General features: G+C 52.6%; 1 protein-coding gene across 1 annotated transcript in view; it reads right to left on the reverse strand.

The window, feature by feature from the left end:
- The window catches only part of LOC130038908 (CAP-Gly domain-containing linker protein 1-like), a gene marked incomplete at its 5' end in the record, with an annotated part of 41,389 nt that overhangs the window by 1,166 nt on the left and 18,986 nt on the right, over positions 1-21,237 (reverse strand). The window contains 1 exon segment of the mRNA XM_056130703.1: positions 2,836-2,905. Within this exon segment, the coding sequence (XP_055986678.1) occupies positions 2,836-2,905 (70 nt within the window).

Raw genomic sequence — 21,237 nt, forward strand, 5'->3', positions numbered from 1 at the left:
GACTGGGGGAACCATATGCGGTCCTGGGGACCAAACTCACCCTAACTGCTGCACTGCCTCTAGCTCCAAGTTGGTTCCTTTCAAAAAATCATCTCCTCCACTTTCAACACAAATCCCGACGTGTCTACACACAATCAGCTCCACTGCTGTGGGTCCAGAGAGACGGGTCATCGGGGGCAGCGCACGCTCAAGTCCAGCTGTCTGTTCCTCTGAGCACTGCCCCGTGTGGGCCCTGAGCACTGTGGGGTGGGTGCTGAGAATCATAAAGCAACAAGAAGAACTCCTGCATCGGAGAATGTGGGAGAGAAAGTGACCGACGGAAGAAAAATACTTCTCGGATGCTTTCCAAATCCTAAGCCCCTCGGAACAGCCCGGGCACCAGCGTCTGGAGACAGCACGCCACGGTGGCCGCGGGACCCGGGGCCTGAGCACATGCTGAGATACACGAGGTCGGCAAGACCTCGCATTCCAGCTCAAAGCAGAGGGGCAGCCGCTGACCCAGGCAGCCTGCACGCAGCTCCTGCACAGGCCTGCCATCGCCCTCGGTCCAGCCACGGGCGCAGAGCTGGGGGGTTATGGGGAAGCCCAATTTCTCCTTGTTTTTCAGATTTCTCTTAATTTTTTCTTTTTTGGGGGGGTCACACCCAGCAATGCACAGGAGTCACTAGTGGCTCTGCACTCAGGAATTACTCCTGGTGGTGCTCAGGGGACACTATGGGATGCTGGGAATCGAACCCGGGCTGAGCCGCGTGCAAGGAAAATGCCCTACCCGCTGTACTATCACTCCAGCCCTCTCCCTTAATTAAATGTTTGATCAGAAGTAAGTGTGTGATGTGAAGAGACTGTGAGCTCCCAAAACGCCTTCCCCCCGGAGGCACCCCACAAGCCCCATCTCTCACACCTCCGCACCAGCCACCCCAGCACCTCTGCCAGATCCCTCGAGGGACTTGCAGAAGCACCAGGAGGTGGGGACCCCTCGCACGGGGTGCTCCCGTGCCAGTGAAAGCTCGGAGCAGGAGTCTGGGGAGGGACTGTGTGTGTGGCATCACCCCCAGCCGCTGCCAGGCACAGCCCCGGTGGCCCCAGGGCCACGGACTGGCCCCACAGAGCAGAAAATCACCGAGATCAGCCCCACAGTGACTTGGGCACTGCTTACGACTGTCCCCACAAAAGGAAGCAACTTAAGAAGTTATCCTTTGGAACAACTGGTAAAAAACAAACCGGAAAAAAACCCATAATCATTAAAGAGCAGAAAAACGCTTTGTGTGTGGAAATGCCTCCATGTGTGGTCCTGTTCTGCTTCCGTGGCCGCTGTCACTGAGCCACGCATTCACCACTGCAATGACATACACACTAACACACACGAACACACACACGCACACACACGCCATCGCAATCCACTCTGCGATAACCAGCTTGGCACACTGGACAGACAGCACTGTCTGGACTCGGCCAGCACTCAGCAGCTGCAGGGCTCTGTGTCCCCAGAGAGACCCCATGCAGTTAGCTGCATCCCCGTCCTTCCAGACCGGGGCTCTATCCCCAGGGTTGTTTCCCAGCCGCCGGCCAGGGCCACTCCTGAAGTCGCCGGAGTTACCCCTCTTGCGGCCTGGGGCTCCGTATTATGAAGAAAAGACACGAATCAGACTGTGGGAAACTTCTCAGACTGTATCCCAGCAGGAGATACTCCCGGCTCAGTGCTCACTGGACGAGGCAGGAGCGCGGATGGAACCGAGCGCTGGCTGTGCGCCTGGCACTAGCCCCGTGAGCTTTCCTAGCCCCCACTCAGATCTGAAATGCTACAGAATCTAACACCCGGGGCCAAAGCCCCCTGACCTCAGACCCAGGCACCCCTCAGAAACGCTCTATTCCTCACGCCTTCCTGGGCGGCCTGAGCAGCGGGGCTGCACACCGCATGGCCCTCTGCACAAGGCCTTCGCCTCAGTTTCCCCGATGGTGTCCTGGCTCGAGCTCGCTTTAACCTTGGGCTGAAAGTCAGTGCCTGACATTTTCAAGTATTCTGACTTATACACAAAGGCCACACCTTTAAAAACAGACAGTTTTGAGATTGATTTTACTCAGCTAACCTATTAGTAAATGATGTCGCTTCACTTACTGTTCTGGAAGCCATAAATTTCATCGACGAGTCCTTCGTATGTCAGCTGAGTCGCAAGGGACGTTAATGAATCCACATTTCAATCAAGCAACAAGAGGTTATCAAAAACAGGAAATATTGAATTCTGACTTTCTGTAAACTCTCTCTTCATCCTCATCATCATATTGGCCACTTGCTGGGAACAAAGTACAGAATCAGGGAGAGCCTTTTTAGCAATGGGCGGATTTTAAAATGAAGCTAAAAAGACCCCGGCAATACAAAATTTAAAAATAAGGCGGAAAAAAATGGAACAATAAAATAAAACAAGACAGGCCCGAGACAGTATGGTGGGTAGGATGCTTGCCTTGCAGGTGGCTGACACAGGTTCAATTCCTGGCACCAGGTACGATCCCTCAAACCCTGCCAGGAGTGAGCCCCGAGCACTGCAGGGTATGGAGAGGGCGGGAGGAGGGAGAGGGCGAGAGAGGGAGGGAGAGTAGGGATGGAAAAGAAAAGATAAAGAACAGAAAAGAGAAAAGGAAAGAGGGCTGGGAGAAAGCAGAGGGGCCAGGGGTCACGCCTTGCACGCAGACAGACTCATTTTGGTGGCCCGAGCACAGAGCCAAGAGCACTGCGAGGTGGAGCCCCAAACCCCACCCGCAGGAGAGAGGCCTCCCTCCCCGCCCCGGCTCACCCTGGCGCACTCGCCCTTGCCGAAGATCTAGGGGATGGTCCCGTACAGGCCAGCAGCTTCATCAGGCCCTTGGTCGCGTGGTACAGGCCTGTCTGGTCGCTGTCCAGGCAGCACTCCTGTGGGAGAGGGCCAGGCGCGTGGGCACAGGCTCTGTGAGTCAGCACCGAGGCCTCAAGGCAGCAACTCTACTGGGGGCAAGCATTGCTGGGCGGGGGAGGAAAGGCTGACCTCCGCCTGCCCGCGTGACCACACAGCAGAACACTCTGGGCTTGTAGAAGGGCAGGCAGCCTCTCCCACATACAGCAGCGAGTGTCACAGGGGACAGCAGGAGGGCAGCCACGGTCTCAGAGAAGGGCCACAAGGTCCATTTAACACACAGACAAAAAGAAACATCTTTGGCCCAGAAAGAGCAAAGAGCACGCACGCGCCGCCCAGCCGGGTGGTTCAGCAGGGCTGACAGAGCACACATGGTCCCAGCGGGGCCTCAAGATCTCTCCTGTGCCTCAATCCCTTCATCCAGCAAGTGCGGAGAGCAGAGGAGGGAACTCACGCAACGCGCTTCACCTGCACTCCACCTGATGGGGCGGCACTGCTGGTGCCCATCGCGGGACTCTCTTTTTATCTTTTTTCTTTTTGGGTCACACCCGGCAATGCACTGGGGTTACTCCTGGCTCATGCACTCAGGAAGTACTCCTAGTGGTGCTCGGGGGACCATATGGGATGCTGGGAATCGAACCCATGTCGGCCGCATGCAAGGCAAACGCCCTACCTGCTGTGCTATTGCTCCAGCCCCTCATCGTGGAATCTTTGACCCTGTCTAAGGCAGCAGCCAACAGGCGTGCACCGCAGAGGCGTGAGGACGAGGGGTGCAGACTGAGGGCGGGGTAGAGAGGGAGACCTCCCAGAGAGCCTGGCCCAGATTGAGCATAACATCCCCAAAGATCATGTAGGATGTCTCTGCCAAGTCTGGGGTGCAGCCTCACTCTTCAGTCCAAAATATCCTGGTCGGGATGTCCAAAGAGTCCTCAGAAAAGGACCAGAATCTCCGCATTGGAGCAGAGCAGAGAGGAAGATTCAGTGGAAGGAAAGCATTAGGGGGCCTCTTTCAAACTGCTCAGGGGCCCAGGTGACTGTTCAGAGCGGGAACTGTGTCTGCCTGCGGACAGCTAAGCCGGCTCCTGCCTGGCCCTGCCCAGCCCCGAGCACCCAACAAAACATTCATTTTGAAAAACGGCGTATTACTACAGAGACACCTCTAACAACTCCCACCCGGTGAGGCTCAGGGGATACCCCTGGCTCTGCACTCAGGAATTATTCTGGTGGTGCTTCAGGGACCATATGGGATGCCGGGGATTGAACCTGGGTCAGCTGCGTGCAAGGCAAATGCCCTCCGAATGTATATAGCTCCAGCCCTTGCAATTCCTCTTTAACAGCCACTAGGGTCATAACTGGTGGTGTGTGGGTCCCTCCTGTCCTGAACTCGGGGCTCCCCAGGTGATGCGGGCTCGGGGGCCGTCGTGGCTCAGGGCGAGAGAGAAGGCGTGAATGCAGCATCCACGGGCGGATGTGGGGCCCGTGGCAACGAACTGTCTGGGGTCTGTCTGTTGGGATGGCCTTGCCCCGCCCACGCAGGGCCAGGAGCAACCCTGGGTGTGACCGAGAAAGCTCCTATCCTCAGCTGGGGTGACCAAGCCGCTTCCTCAACGCTTCCGCACTGCTGACTGGGAAAGGGAGCAGAGAGGCTGCTCCCAGACCTGCAATGGCTCGGATGGAAGGCGAACCCCTAGTCCTGTCACCACACAGGGCCGGGCAGGCCCCTGTCCTGTCACCACACAGGGGCATGCAGGCCTGTGTCCTGTCACCAAACAAGGCCATGCAAGCCCCTCCCTGCTTCATGACTGGGGTGGGGAGAGACCATCGGGGAGCCCAGGAAAGTTCTGGATTCCACAGGATGAAGCCCAGAGACATGAGCAAACCCACAAGGAGCTGGGTGACAGCAGCCCAGAACCAAAGCAAGCCCCAGGTTCTTTCTCTTAAGGTGCTGCTGAGACCAACATGCCGAGGGGAAATGGTGCCCAGAAATCTGGTGATGCACCTGCGTTCTCGAAAGGTCGTGTCTTGAGACCAGCAGCAGCAGTACCACAAATCAACTCACACACCCAAGGAATGCAGGGAAACACGGTCACGTCTCAAATACACCTGCACAAGCTTCCAATGATAGAGGGCACAGAGGGCGCAGACAGGCACTGGGAGCGTTGGGGCCGTGCACGGGTTCCGGCTGACTCCCTGGCTTGGCACTGGGGGTCATACCTGGTGGGGCTTGGGGGACCATATGGGGTTCCAGGCAATGAACCAGGGTCTGCAAGGGACAAGGCAAGTGCCCTACCCACATTACTATCTCTCTGGTTCAGTACGCCGTTTTTAGAAGACATTATCAAGCTGATGTGTTTCCCCCTTGCATCTTCCCCTTCATTCCGGTATTTATTTTCCCTTTCCCTCCCTTTCTTGCTGAGGCTGAGGGTTGCACACTGTAGGTGGTGGTTACACACTTGAGGGGGGGGTCCCCACTCGGCCTGCCAGAACTCCAGCCATGCCCAATTTTCCCTATTTCTAGTGAAGAATGTGCCATAGGAAAAACATCTGGGTGAAAACTCAAATAAATCAATGCTTTTGGGTCTACAGATTATCTTAAGGGACTCAGCATGGAGAAACCTCACCCCACAGAAGAAAGAGCCAGAGTTCTGGCCCGGGCACCCCTAAGAGCCAACCTGACACTTTGAAAGAGAAATATTTCAGAAGTGCTCCCTGTCATAAAGATAGTAAACAAAACATATAAAATCATATTTGCAAACAAAACACAACCTTTCAGAAAAAGACAATATTTAAAAAAGAAAAACTCCGGGAGCCAGATAGATAGTATAGTGGGAAGGTGCTTCCCTGGCATCAAAGAGTCAAATATGGACCCCTGAGGACCCCCAAGAGTAACCCCTGAGCATCATCAGGTGAGGCCCCAAGCAAAAACCAAAGCAAAGCAAACAAATAAATCACCTATCACTTAATCACTTAATCCCCGTTATTCATCGATTTATTCGAGCGGGTGCCAGTAATGTCTCCATTCATCCCGGTTGCGTGCTAGCGTAGCCCAATGGAATCTGTTCGTTCTAGCAACATGCAGAGCCTTAAACCGATCATTTAGGGTCTTGACGAAGAAGTCTGACCATCTTATAGGTGGGCGTCCACGTGATCTTTTGATGTCTCGTGGAATCCAATCAGTAATGTCTCTAGTCCAGCGGTTGTCTGTAAACCTCATTACATGTCCAGCCCATCTGATTTTTGATGTCTTGGCAAATGAGACAGCGTCCCTGATTCTTGAGCGTTGATGAAGATCAGAACTCCGGATTCTATCTCTCATTTGAGTGAATCGTGATATTCCAAGCATAGTTCTTTCGATTCCTCTTTGAGAGACCCGAATAGCGTTCTCATCCTGTTTTCGTAGGGTCCAGGTCTCTGAGGCATATGTTAATGCAGGAAGAATAGTGGAATCAAAGAGATGTGTTCGTAGCTGGAGGTTCTTTGTCCTTTTAGTTATTTCTTCAATGCTCTTGAAGGCATTCCAAGCCGCTCTCTTCCTCCTGTGCAACTCAGGTGCCAGGTCATTCATCATGTTGTTTTCTCGACCTAGGTATATATAACCGTTGCATTCGGAGATGGTGGTTCCGTTGAGAGCAAATGGAGCGCCAGGAACAAGGCTGTTTCTCATAAACATTGTCTTCGTAAGATTCAGCTGTAGTCCGACCTTTCCACATTCACGGTCAAATTCGTTCAGCTTTTGTGCCGCTTGGCTGATGTTTGGTGTTATTAGAACGATGTCATCAGCAAAGCAGAGGTGGTGTAGTTGCCGACCATCTATCTTCACTCCCACGTTTTCCCATTCCATCGTCGCATGATGTTCTCGAGGGTGGCACTGAAGAGTTTTGGTGAAATGGTATCACCCTGCCGAATCCCTCTCTTGATATGGATGATTACTTCTTTGTAGAATGGTGAGATTTCGGTAGTGAATCCGCAATAGAGCTCACGAAGGATCCTGATGTATTGAGTTTGTACACCCTGATTGGCTAGGGCTTCCATGACCGCTTCCGTCTCAACAGAATCAAAGGCCTTCTTTAAATCAATGAACGTTAGACAGAGCGGCATCTTGAACTCCCGAGATACCTCAATGAGCTTGGTTATTGTGTGGATATGGTCGATGGTACTGAATCCTTTTCGGAATCCAGCTTGTTCACATGGTTGTCCTTCATCTAGCGTTCTGCTAATCCTATTCAGGATGACTCGAGTGAATAGTTTGTAGATGACAGACAATAGGCAGATTGGGCGATAGTTGCCAATGTCGTGGGTGTCTCCTTTCTTGTATAGTAGTACAGTCCTGCTGGTTTTCCATTGGGATGGAACCTTGTATTCAGACAGGTAGCGTGTGAAAAGTCAAGCCAATGTATTGATAAGTACTGATGGTAAGTTCTTCAGTTGTTCAGGTCTGATCTTGTCTGGGCCAGGTGCTCTTTGTTTCTTTACCGACGAGATGGCATGTTGGATTTCGGAAGGGAGAACATTGGGAACGACATATCCATCATGTGGTATGTGGTATGTGGGCAAGTGGATGTGGCTATTAAAGAGATCTGAGTAGAAGTCATGAATAATCTTCTCCATTGCCCTTCTGGAAGATGTGATAGATCCATCATGATGTCGGAGGGCAGTCATCTTGGTTTTGTAGTTCGTGAAGGACAGGCGGGCATTACGAATGTTTTTCCCAGCTTCTGCTGCATCTACCAGTACTGCAGCTCTCCTGTTTTTGAGGTCATCCTTGATGGCTTCTCTGCACTGTTTTGCCAGTTCGGATGTTCGCTTGTGGTTGCCTGAGGCATGTGCCAAGCCACGTTGGCGAATAAGTTCAAGAGTGTTCGAAGAAAGACGGTTTTTTGTGGTTATTTATCTCTTGGCATTCCTTGCACAATCATGGAGGTGCTGAATCATTTGATCGTAGTCCTCATCAATGTTGTCAATGACGGCATCTTCCCATGTTGCCGCAATAGAGCCAAAGAGCTCCCAGTTGGTGGTTGTTCTGGGAGTCCTCTTCTTAAACCTTGCATTCTTTTCTCCTCGTTCTGTAAGGTAGAATTTTGCACGAAGAAGACGGTGGTCTGATCCCGTTTGGAATTTTGGGACAACAGCAACATCGGTTAGGCAAAACCGCCGATTGAATATGATGTGGTCTATTTCATTGTGGAACCGTCCATCGGGAGACTCCCATGTCCAACGTTTAGATTCAGCCTTTTGGAATTGTGAGTTACCATGGAAGGTTTTGGTTGACATGATGAACTCAGACAGTCTGTCACCCTGTTCGTTCCATTCCAGGCCATGGGTTCCGATGTGCAGTTCATCGACTGATCTTCTTGGTCCTATCTTGGCATTAAAATCACCGACAATGATCTTGTAGAAGGTGTGATCTTCTTTATAGAACTTCTCCAGCTCCATGTAGAATTTCTCAGTTTCTCTTTCACCATAACTGGATGTTGGTGCATAGACAACAAAGATAGAAACTGCCGGTAGTGAGCCACATTTATTCAAGTGTAATCGTCCGATTCGGGTTGTTAGGCATTCGAATGAATCAATGCTCATGACTAAGTTTGTATTGACAAGGATACCAACACAACCGACGCCTCTTTTATCACATGTTCCAAGGAACAGTTCTTCTCCAGTGTCGAAAACAGCATGATGGGATTGATGTCTTCTCGTTTCGGTCAGACCAATGATGTCGTACTTGATCTTTCGCGCTTGTACCATAAGGTCTTCAATGGATGCAATAGATGCCAGCGTACGAGCATTAAAAGTACAGACAATCATTTTTGTTTTTCTGCGTTTTGGCAGCCTATGTCTGCCTTGGTGTTTTATCAGCATCTCCTTCCATATCCTTCTCGACTCTGCATATTCAGGGTTAGGGAAATGAGATCCATTTATTACTGGATTTGGCATATCAATTTGGTCTATCAGGCATAGACCACGGATAGCTTGCCAGGATCTGCCGTGTGGGTTGGATATTTAAGGTACCCTGAAAAGTTAGAGAAATGTAAATAATGTTCGCGGCCGCGCGCTCCCGGGAGCTTGTTGTGATAATCTCTGGATCCTGGCCGTTGTTGGGGTTACACGGCAGTTGGAGGGTGTAACTGTCTAGCTACTGACAGGGCCAGTCCCAAACCGTGCAGGCTTGGAGATCTCAAATAAATCACAAATAAATATGTGCTGAAAATAACCAGTAGGAAACGGGCTGGGACGGGCGTGTGGGAGAAACAGAATTTCCCGCACACCCTGCACCCAGCCACGAGGTCACACTGCAGAACCTCAAGAGTTTGAATGAAAAATGTAAGCAATTTTATTTCTAGAAAATGAAAATGTAAGATAAAAGTCTTCAGGTCTTGCCAAGACTCAATCAAGGGGAAAGGCGAGTCATGGAAACAAAATCACTCACAAAGGGCTAACTGGAAAAACGCAGTGACAGACTTGACTCTTTCTGGCTGGAGCGGCCCTGCCTTCCACTCTCAAAGTTTCCTCCACAGCCACAGTCAAGTCAGGGTGGGACGGGCACAAGGTCAAACATCGAACAGCAGCAGAGAAACACCAGAAATCAACACATTTAAGGCCAATTGATTTTTGAGAATTCAGTAAGGGCAACAACAATTTTAAGCCAATTTGTTGGAACAGGAGGTTCTCCATAAGCAAGAGGAGCAGCGGCCGGAGAGACAGCACAGGGGAAGGCGCTGGTCTTGCACGCAGCCAATCTGGGTTCTAGCCCCAGCACCACATATGGTCCCCGAGCATGCGCAGGAGTGATCCTTGAGCACAGAACCAGGAGTAAACCTTGAGCACTGCTGGGTGTGGACCAACTCCCATCTCTCCCCAAAAGGAAGAAACTGGACACTTCCAGGAATCACTAAAATGCCAGTGTGAGTGTCACCATCACAAATGAGGCAGAAACGAGTGTCAAGTTCAAAGGCCAAACACTGAACTTACTCTGAAGGAGCCCTCCGACTCCATGGAGAGAAGGTCCCCGTCGAAGGGAATGAGGTCCAGGCTGTACTCCTCCCTACGGATGAAGGAGCCCAGGACGCCCAGGTCCTTAAGCCGCTGCTCACACAGCAGGCTACGCCGGGGCACAAACAAAATGTGGAAATCTCTTGTGGGGCCACGTCTGTCTTCACTGCAAGAGAAGGACCGTGCCTTGGCCCGAGGCCCCGATGCGAGGACTGCTCCCTAGAGCCCCACCTGTGCCTGACACACAGTGGGCTCTAAAGAGACGCTTATCAGCTAACCCCCCACTACTGACTCGGCCCAAGTTTCGAGTTTTCCTGCTCTCTTGATGTGATGCTTTTTCTGGAAACCGCTGACCTGTGCTCTGCCAAGGGGCAGTGCTGCTTCTCTTGGGCCATTGATGGGACATGAAAACTCTCAGGGTTGGGGCTGGAGCAACAGCGCAGCGGGTAGGGCGTTTGCCTTGCACGCGGCTGACTCGGATTCGATTCCCAGTTCCCAGCATCCTATATGGTCCCCTGAGCACCACCGCAGGTAATTACTGAGTACAGAGCCAGGAGTAACCCCTGTGCATTGCCGGGTGTCACCCAAAAAGAGAAAAAAAACCCAAAAACCTCTCAGGGTTATTGCAATGGACATCTGTTTCTTGAAGAAAAAAAATGTTTCTATTTAATCAAGCGATGTCTCTAGGAAAATAAATGGTTGCTTCACACCGTGCCCGATCTTGCGCAAATACCCCGCATGCTTTTAAGTCCGTTCGTAGGGGCCATGTCGATCAAACGTAATGCAGACTGGGCTGGTGCACTTCCTCCATAAATGCTGCAGCTTTAAATTTTAATCAGCTTCTCCTGACGTTGCTTATGAAATTTGAGCATATGGTATTCAGTACTTGAAAAAGAACCACTAGCTGTTTTTCTTTTTATAAAAAATTCTGGGTCCTTCTACTGAGACAGGCCGGAGCTTCCTACTGTCCTGAGAGAGTGGGTTTCTGTGGTTTGCCCTGCCTCCCCAAGCCCCAATGCACAAAGTTTCCCATTCTCTATTTATAGTTTTTGGGCCACACCTGCAGGTGCTCAGGGATAACTCCTGGCTATGCACTCAGAAGTCACTCCTGGAAAACTTGGGGACCACACTGGGTTCCGAGGATCTATCCTTGTCTGGCTGCAGAGTATCCTACTCCTGACCCCCCGTTCTCCTCCGACACACTCTCACATCTGTCCAAAGATCCACTTCCTAAAGCGCTGGCAAGCAAAGGTGTCCTGATGAGCACTAAAACCACTAGAGGAATGATTCCGTATGGACCAAGCATCAGTTCTGAGATACCTAAGCACATTTTCAGCAATTATATCCATCAGTTCTAGCCGGGCTCTGACGAAAAAAATGATATTCTTGACATCTGCTGCTTGCAAGCGACTTCCTTTGAGTGTGAACATTTTCTCCACCTCATGTTCCTAGGAAAGCACACATACAAATGGTGAACAGAAATCCTAAAGCTTAGCAGCCGACTCAAACGCGGACATCACTGCAGGCAGCCAACCCGGGTTGGATTGCTGGCCTCCCACACCGTCCCCAAACACCACCAAGAGTCATTCCTGAGTGCAGAGCTAGGGGTAAGTCTGAGCACTGCCAGGGGTGGCCCAAACAAAACAGACCAACAACAAAAACTCAGGTGTTCTAACACTCCCACTCCAAAGCACAGTAGACTTTAATGTTGAGTCAGAGAATGCAGGGGTTACGGTACATGCCTGACACATGACTGCCAACTTCGCCCCCTGGCACCACAAGGGTCTCAAGCATTGCCATGTGCATCCCAAGAGAGGCCACTGGAGTGGCCTGGGATATCCCTGCCACCACAGCGCCAAGCCTCATCGAACTGCTAAGACTCACCACCAGGAGGTGCCCAGGGGCAGTGCTCAGGAGACCTGGGGCTAGGGAGAAAGTAGAGTGGTGAAGGTGCTTGCTTTGCATTCAGCTGACCCGGGGTTCTATCCCCAGCACCCCATACTGTCCACTGAGCACTGCCAGGAGTGATCCTAAGTGCAAAGCCAGGAGTAAGTCCTGAGCACTGCCTGGCACGAGCCCCCAAATAAAATTCAAAACCACTTTAGTATAAAAATTTAGATTCCCCAAAGGCAGGTGTATAAATTCAGGCTGAAGTAACCAATCCAGTGTCTGAAAAACTTGGAGCCACATGAAGTAACAATCAGAAGACATGCCGCTCCGTCAAGGAGAAGAGGGGTGTGCACACCCACCCTTGAAAGGTCCACTGAAGGCTCCTATGCTGCCCGAGCCCCTGAGTTGCTTGTGCCCATGTAGCCGAGCAAATGCGGTGCCCGCAGCTCTCCTTGAGATGGGGACTTTTGTGCTTTCCTTTCTAATGTTGGGATGTGTGTAGGGGCTCTCTCTGTCTTTGGAGAAGCCCACGGTCTCTCCTGAAATGTTACTCTCTCTCCGCTCGTCCTCTTCCTAAAGGTCACCAAATAAAATGTTTTTTTTACTTCAAATAAATAAACAAAAGGTCCACAGAAGATAAAACATTTACCACTCATAACAGCGTCAGTGATTCTAAAAACCAGACAGCTCTGCACACCACTTACTCCAGAAGTGGAACATCATATTACTCTTGCTAGAGTCCAGAATGACAGTTTCAAAAAAATAATAATAACCAAAACCTTTGTACCTTTAGAAGTGAGTACTGTGCAATCAAGCCAAATGGTCCTGCGAGATACTCATCTCAAACTATTGCCTGCGGGAGAGAGAAGCATCCCGTTCTTTTAGTAAAAGGGATTTCAATAACGGCCAACAGCAAACAACAGTCATTTGCAAACTCTGGACAAACAAAACTTGCCTTTAGCAATAGCTAACCACACTCCTATTTTGTGGCCTGAAGAAAAACAGCGTCAGGGCAAGGGGCGCTACTGGCCACGGAAGCACATTCACTGTCATCCACAAAGAGTGTGTATGCAGTGTCCTGGGGTCAGACTGGGGTCATGAACCCCGTGGGTGAACTGCCAAGGAAACCGTTCAACCCAGCATGTAACAGGCGTCATATAATCCAGCATCAATCAAATGAAAACCTCTCTTGTAGGTATCCCATAGGTATCTTAATTCTGAGAGAGTATTTGGAAAGCTGGGACAGTGTCAGGTGCCCCTGAGAGAGTCAGGCCTCCAGCTGACCTTCGCCTCTACCTAGGCAAGAATGGTGTCACTGGGGGCCAGGATGAATGCCAAGCGGCCTGTGAGCATTTCGCCTGTGCGACACCAGGGTCCTTTTTCCCCATTTGGCATAACTGATTGGACGAACCGTGGAGGAACAGGCAGCTGGGAGAAGTGGTACCCAGGGTAGCATGCAGCGCCACCCCGCACACGGGGACAGCGGGGAGTGCCTGGACGCGGGGCTGTAATCGTCCTGCTGAGAAGGACTCAGGTCACTCCCATTTTCCTTCCCAGAGCCAGGCCACAGGGGCGGGGAGCGCAACGTCCCCTCTCTCTGGGCTGCCGACTCTGGGTGGCGCCCCCAGACACAGAGGCTGCCACCTGCCCCGGCTGTCAGCTTGCTGCCCGCGCACAGGTCCAGGAACTCGCGCAGCACGTTCAGGTTCACCCGCCTGACCACATGTGCGTGGCCTTGGCTCCACTGGGCCCCGCCACCACGTGACGCCGCGGTCACGTGAAAATAGTGACATCACACCCCCTCATCTCCCTCCATACCGCTAGGGGCGCCGGGGGTGCCCCACGGAGCCAGGGCACAGGCTTCCGAGACTCAGCACTTCCCGGGTGCTGTACAGACCCCTCAGACCCCCAGCAGAGACGGGGCACAGCGCTGCCTCTGCTCCCTCGGAGGGACCCTCCCGGGAAGCTGGGGACGGGGGAACGAGGGTGCCCTGGCGTCATCTCCCCTGCACTGCCAGCTGGCCTTGCGAGGGCATGTTCCCCCCCCCGCCCCACCACGGCTCCTGGGAGCGGTCTCAGGGGGTCCTCGGGTTCCCCTGGCCATCTCCGGGTCCTGCCCAGTGAGGGACCGACCAGCAGCCCCAGCAGGCCGGTGAGCGGCTCGCTGCACCCTCTGCTGGTCGCCTTGCGAACTGCACAGGTGCGGGCCCTGCCTGGTGCGGGGGGTCCCGCCCACCGGCACCCAACAGCGCCTCGCTCAGGCCTTGTCCCCCCGTCCTGAGGGTTCCCTGCCCGCCCCTCAGGGGCCGGCCCGTGGCTGCGGAGCCGCAGGAGGTGGCGCTGCCCGCGCAGAGGTCCCTGGGGGGCCTCTGGCCGGATGCCCGAGCTCCGTGGCGCCAGGTGAGTTGGCGGGGCCGGAGCACGGCCCGCGACTCCCAGCGGGCGACCCCCTGCGCCCGTCTCCCCGCGCGGGGCGGACCCCAGTCCCCGGCGCCCATAGAGGCGCACACCGAGGCCATGTGACCGTCTTTCCTGGGGGCCGCGGCGGGCGGGCGGCGGGGAGCGCTGGGCGCGCGAGTTCTGGGCCGCGGGCGCGGACCCCCGGCGCGGGGGTCTCAGTCCTGAGGCATCTGTCCGCGGGGCTCTGGCGGCGGGGGCGGGGGCGGCAGGACTGGACGGCGGCCTGGGATCCCGGCCCCTCGGGCGGGGCAGGCGGGGGCCCCTGGCGTGCGGCTTTGGGTCTGGGTCCAGCGGTGGCCTTGGGCTCAGGCTTCGGGCTCCTCATCTCCCTCGTGGGGGGGGGGCACCCTGCCCAGCTTGGTCTAGGAGATGGGGGTCAGCGGCGACCCGGGCGGCCCGCACTTGCCGGCAGGGGGCTGTCCCCGCTGCAGCGCCCCCGCCCCAGACTCACTACGCACCCCCTCGCCTGCTAGGGGGCGCCCTCCACTCCAGGTGGGAAAATCCCCAGCCAACTGAGCCTCCTAGGGCCCGCTGGCCAAGGACTGCTGGTCACAGGCCCTGAGGGTCCTCATGGCCCCTGGGGCCTCGACTTCCCTTCCTGTACCAGAAATCAACCCAGAGAGAGGCCAGTGCACAACTGCCCTAGAACCCCCGCTCAACGGCTCCCAGGACTATTGCGGGGGGAGGGGCCCAGGCTTTGATGCTTACACAAGTTTAGTGAAATTTTACTGACTGTGAGGGAGAAAAAGTTTGCCTGTGTGTACATGCCAGAACCAGTGTATCATTGTGTCCATTTGAGTTTAAAGAAACAAGTTAATACCTTTGCGAGATGGAGAACAGAAAGAAAAAAAAAGAACTTGTTACAGCCCCACCCCACCCCTCAAAAAAGAATTCTTTTAAACACCAAATCCCAGGAAGAAGTGCTATTTCTTGAATAAATTATTACCAAGCAATGACAACAATTAAAACACACACAAAAGGACGTGTGGGGGTAGCACAGGGTGGGGACGGACGTTCAGTCAAGACTGGGCAATGCCACAGCCTGGAAAGGACATGAGAGGGGACAGAAGTGTGGCTCGTGGGATGCATATTGGGAGAGAGACAGAGGTGCGTGTGAAGTGGGGGATCTCATTAAAGTCTGGGGTCCAGGACAGCTGTGGATGTTCGTGTCCTACTCAGTGTTTCGAATCTGTGTGCCTTGGGGATGGAGGGAATGTGCACCCCTGGGAGAAGCCGGGAGGGCCACTGGGTATTCCCTCCAACCCACCTTGTGGCACTGGATCATGCATGTTTAGATCACATGCTCTGGGCCATAGCACCAGTGATGCGGGCAGGTGACACATTGAATGAGGCATAACTTACAGCAACAAGCCGAGTCTCTCTGGTCCCCGGGTGAGTGGGTGAACGAAGAGCATGTTCCGAGGGTCAGATGCCTCCCAAAACTGACAGGAGGAATCGGAGACTGAGGCCCACGTTAGAAATGGCAGAATGTATGTCTGGTTAGTGAGACCCAAGATATCCGCACACACATTACAGAATTCTCATGGGTTTACGGCAAACGGGAATTCTCACAGAGATGAAAAGAGAAGTGTGTATTTCTCTCAGCGCCTGGCTCACACTTACACTCCAGATCATTAAATAGAAAGCAAAGAATCTGAGACTAACAGAGATCTCCTGAATTCAACACCCAAGGGCTGGAAATACACCGGAAAGGGTGGACTTCTGTGCAGTTAAGCTATTACATGAGCAACACCTCGCTAGGGAATAGGATCTTGTTTAGGTGGAAATAAGAGCGTTTTAGTGGAAAGGAAATCTCTGATGCGACCCTGTGGGTCAGGAATCTTGACTTTCCTATGGCATGTGTTTGGGGCTGGGCTGGGGTCTACGCTTCACAGACAGGGGAGCTGGGTTGGTCCCCAGCACTGCATGGTCTCTGGAGGCAGGAATGACTGAGGAGCACTGTGTCCCCAAAGCAAAACAAAACAAACTTACTTGGTAACTGATCCCACCATAAGATTATTTTAAGAGTTCCTTGCTCTAAATCTAACACATACTTAGAAAGTCTGATTTTAAATGTTTATTCAAAGTGAAGGGGTTTAAGGAGGATGAGCAGAGTCTCCTGCCCCCGCGCCTGGCTGTCCTCCCGGGGACCCTTTGGAGGGGAGCAGGTTGAGTTTCCCTCCCCACCCCGACCAGGGCTCCGGCAGCCGAAGACCTCTACAACCAGCCACCACCATGCTGAGACCACTCTCCACAGGCATGAAGGTACTGGCAGAGGAACAAAGGCATGCGTGTCCTGGGCCTGAGATCTCCAAGCCTGCTCAGATTGGGGCTGAGCATCCTCCACTCAGATGCTCCATATTCCAGTAGGCAGGGGTTACACCCACCAACTGCCCCCCTTGTGCCCTGTAATCCCATCAATGGCCAAGACCCAGAGACTATAAAACCCAGCTCCCGGAAGCATCTTATTATCTCATTCTTTCTTTGGACAAACTGGCAGGCTACCGAATGTAACCTGCCCACACGGCAGAGTCTGGCAAACTCCCCGTGGCTTACCCAATATGCCAAATACCAGTAACAATGATGAGGCTCATTCTGCTAACCCTGAAAGAGCCTTGAATATGGCCCTTTTTAAAAAATTCTCAGGGCTAGGACAAAGGAGACATTACTGGGGCCTGTTCGAGGCAATCGACGAACAACAGGATGGTTGTGATCGTGAGTGTGAGCAGATTCCGATTTTTTTTTGGGGGGGGAGGGGGTCATACTGAGAGATCTCAGGGGATCCTCCTGGTTGTGCACTCAGGAATTACTCCTGGCAGTGCTGGGGGGACCATATGGGATGCCAAGGATCGAACCCAAGTTGGCCGTGTGCAAGGCAAACGCTCTCCACGCTGGAATGTCGCTCCAGTCCCACATTCCCATTCTTTGGTCAGGACTATCCAACTAGCCTGAGCCATCAGCTCTAAGGCAGGAGGGGAGGGAAGCTTCCTTGGCGCGTTCCTGACACAAGCCTGGAACAATGCACAATCACCTGGCAGCCTTTCCTCGAGTGGGCACGTGTGGCGACCCCTACATGGACACGGCCAAACAGACCCCGGCAGCTGCTCCTGTTGACCAGTCCTCACGGCTAATTCCATTGGTCTCTTCTCAGCTCTGACTTCTACCGTACAATCCACAGGTGGCTGGAGGACATCGGGCCTCTTTACCGATGCCCGAGTCACAAATACGTGGGCCCCTTTAAAGCCACACGCTTTAGATTTGGTGTCATGAGGAACAGCAGAGGGAGGAGAGCCGGAAGGGAGGTCTCCAGGGCCAGAAACCTTTCCCAAGGGATCACACTATCCAGATTCTTTCCTTACGACTTTCATAAGAAATAAATCTCAGTCATGATGCAAATGCCTTAAAGTGTTACTGGGCAGCCTTTCAAAATGCAAAAAACAAGAACCAAATATTAGAAACTAAAAAAATATATGAAATTTTTATAACGTGGATAGAGTTTCTTTAGTCTTTCCATCAAAGACACACAGATAGAGCAAAGGAGGCAGGAGTGGGAGGAAAAAGAGAGGGTGAGGTGAGCACGGCGGCACGTGAGCGCAGAGACAGCCAGACATCAGCACACACAGTGACCTCAGGACCGCGGAGGCTGCCTCCCGGCCCCGCAGAGTTCCTGACCAAAGCCCGCACCTGACATTCTGGTTCTGGTATCTGTCCTTGGCCGTCAGGGAAGTGGGGTACGCCGAACAGGACCACCCCGCCCCCGTCTGCTCTGGGCTTTAGCAGTGGTCGGAGCAGGGCAGGACTGGCCCTGCCTTCCACAGCTGGACCTGTTTTCTTTTATTTATTTATTTATTTATTTATTTATTTATTTTTATTGAATCACCATGAGAAACTTACAATCTTTCATGTTTGGGCTACAATCACACAATGATCAAACACCCATCCTTCCACCAGTGCACATTCCCCACCACCAATCTCCCAGGTATTCCGCCCCCCTTCTACACCCTCCCCCTGCCTCCATGGCAGACAATATTCCCCATACTCTCTCTCTACTTTTGGACATTATGGTTTGCAATACAGACACTGAGAGGTCATCATGTTCGGTCCATTATCTACTTTCATCACAAATCTCCCATCCCGACAGATCTGGACCTGTTTTCAACCTGTCTGAAAACCTAACTTGGAGACAAGCTCCCGAAGAAACGCTGACTTTCACAAAGTGCAGAGACACACCTTTGGCACACATCGCGTGCAGCTAAGCTGGAGATAACTACAGTCTGGGGAAAACCCGCAGCAAACCCAGGGCTGGGTGAGTGTAGGCGACATCCTCGCTCAGAGGCAGCAGTTCTGCGCCTCCATGTGGGAGCCCAGGATGGAGAGAGCCTCCGCCATCAGGACTGCACGCCAACAAGGCCCTTGGGTGCAGGCAGCGGTTTCTGCATGAACCCAGGGAAACTGGACCTAAACCCTTCTAGGCTTTCAACCTGAGAGCAGAGCAAATTCCTTTTTGCACTTTATGTACCATCACACTCAGACCTACATCTGAATCCTTTACAATCTCTACCTGCTGATGAAGATCCTGGGATTAGCTACAATTGAGATGTCTTCAGATTTCTGAATCAGACACAGCTTGCCATGATTAACGAGAAGAAACAGTTCAATATTTGTTTTAAAATTTTTTAATAGTTTTAAAATTTTTTACTCCCACAAGAAAAAAAATAAAGTCATCATTTGTTCCTTAGATGCACTGAAAGTTTTTTTCCTTCGGAGTGGATGGGTGCACACCTGGCCATGCTCAGGGTTTACCATGGCTCTGGGCTCAGGGTACCACATGGGGTGCCAGGGATTGAACCCAGCTCAGCTGTGTACAAGACAAGATAGTACCAGTTCTACGACTTCCCCGGCCCCTGAATGAATGACTTTCCATGGATGGCTACATAAACATTCCTGGGACATAGGAGGAGAAGGGGAACAGAGGTGATGAGACAGCAGAGGGAAATGGACAAGTGGTTAAATGGGTCATTTATTTTTTAAAATTTATTTATGTATTTATTTTTGCCGGGGGTCACGCCCGGCGATGCACAGGGTTACTCCTGGCTCTGCACTCAGGAATTACTCCTGGTGTTGCTCAGGAGACCATATGGGATGCTGGGAATCGAACCCGGGTCAGCCGCGTGCAAGGCCCTACCCTGCTGTGCTACCGCTCCAGCACTAAGTTGCATGCCAAGACGAGTGTCTTAAAAAAAGAAAATCAAAATGAAACAAAAAACTGCTTCCCGTTCTGACGGATGGTTCCTCCTCAAGCCAGGGGCGCCAGCCTTGATTCTGGGGGGCTGTACGTTGTGGGGAGCGCGGGGGAGGATGGGACTCTGGTGTCTGTGTGCCCCCAACTTGGGAGTTGTCTCCTGCAAATAGCACCAGGGATGAACCGACCATTTGGGACCAGCTGTGGGGGCTGGGAGGATGAGCGGATGGAAGGACCTGAGATGGGAGGCAACCGTGGACACGCAGCAGACCCTCACAATCGCCACTCAAGAGTACAGAGGAGGGGGTCTCTCCGCAACCAGAACAGATGGTGGGGGTGGGGCGGGGGTGCGCTGTGTCCCAGGGAATTACAGCACAGTAGATTTCATGAGAAACGCATTTCCCTTCCTTGTGTCCTCCATCTTGGGCAGCCTTGCAGTGGGCTGGCCTTGGGGATACTCCTGGCTCCTTGCTGGGGGCTGGGTGGAGGGAGGGAACTCTGCCTCCTGCAAAGCCTGTGCTCCCTGTGGCCCCAGACTTCAGAGCAAAGCTCAGATATGCTTAGGCCCATCTGCCTTTTTCTTTTCTTTTGTTTTGGGGTCACACCTGGTGATGTGAGAGGCTTCCTCCTGGCGATGCGCTCAAGGATCACTCCTGGTGGGGGAGGGTCCACCTGGGATGCTGCGGATCAGCGATCGACCCTGGGTTGGCCTCAAACAAGGCAAGTTCCCTGCCCGCTGTGCTATCCTGCACTTCCCCTATTTGTCCTTTTCATTCTGACTTTCGTTTGCATTTCTGCAGGAAGTTCAAATTCTGGGCCTATCTGCCCCACCTCAGTTCAAGATTTTTTCCATCCTGTTGAAGTATGCCTTTTTCTCCTGATACTCTGGTTGAAGTTTTTGTTCTCCTTAGTCATAACAGTACATGCAGAAAACGAATCTGTGACAAGATAGTTCTTTTTTGTGGCACATTTGGCGGTGTTCGGGGCTTACCCCTGGCTCTGTGCTCAGAGAACACTCCTGGCGGTGCTCGGGGGACCATACAGAGTGCAGGAATTAAGCAGCACATGGGCTCCTTTGTTCAAGGTGGCCTTTATAGGGTTTCTCCAACCTGCCCCCACGTAGGGCTTCTTCCCAGGTAAAAGTCCGTTGCTAAGGAGGTTAACAGGGAGGTCCAAAATGAGGAATTTCATGGGGAGGAGGCCTTTATCCTCAGGGTCAGTGGATGGTCTTATCGGGCCTTTGCTTTCTGTATCCACAAGGTGGCTCATTCCTAGAATTCTTCTTCCATGAAACTTTGTTTCATTGAAAAGGGCCTTTCCCTATCTACCTGCCTACATCACAACCATTATTGCCATACTGGTCCCTACTCTATCCTAAGCATCCTCTGTCCCCTACACGTGTGGTTTTTTCCAATCATTGACAAGGCCTCCTGGCCTCCATTTTTCTAGCCTTGGATATCAATCTCGTGTGTGTGTGTGTGTGTGTGTGTGTGTGTGTGTGTGTGTGTGTGTGTTATGGGCTGGAGCCATAGCACAGCGGGTAGGGCGTTTGCCTTGCACGCAGCCAACATGGCCGACCCGAGTTCGATTCCTCCGCCCCTCTCGGAGAGCCTGGCAAGCTACCGAGAGTATCTCACCCGCAAGGCAAAGCCTGGCAAGCTACCCTTGACATATTCAATATGCCAAACACAGTAACAACAAGTCTCACGATGGAGACGTTACTGGACCCGCTCAAGCAAATCAATGAACAACGGGAGGACTGTGACCATATAT

This window comes from Sorex fumeus, unplaced genomic scaffold (assembly GCF_029834395.1).
Source record: "Sorex fumeus unplaced genomic scaffold, SorFum_2.1 ptg000081l, whole genome shotgun sequence".
NCBI classification, from domain to species: Eukaryota; Metazoa; Chordata; class Mammalia; order Eulipotyphla; family Soricidae; genus Sorex; species Sorex fumeus.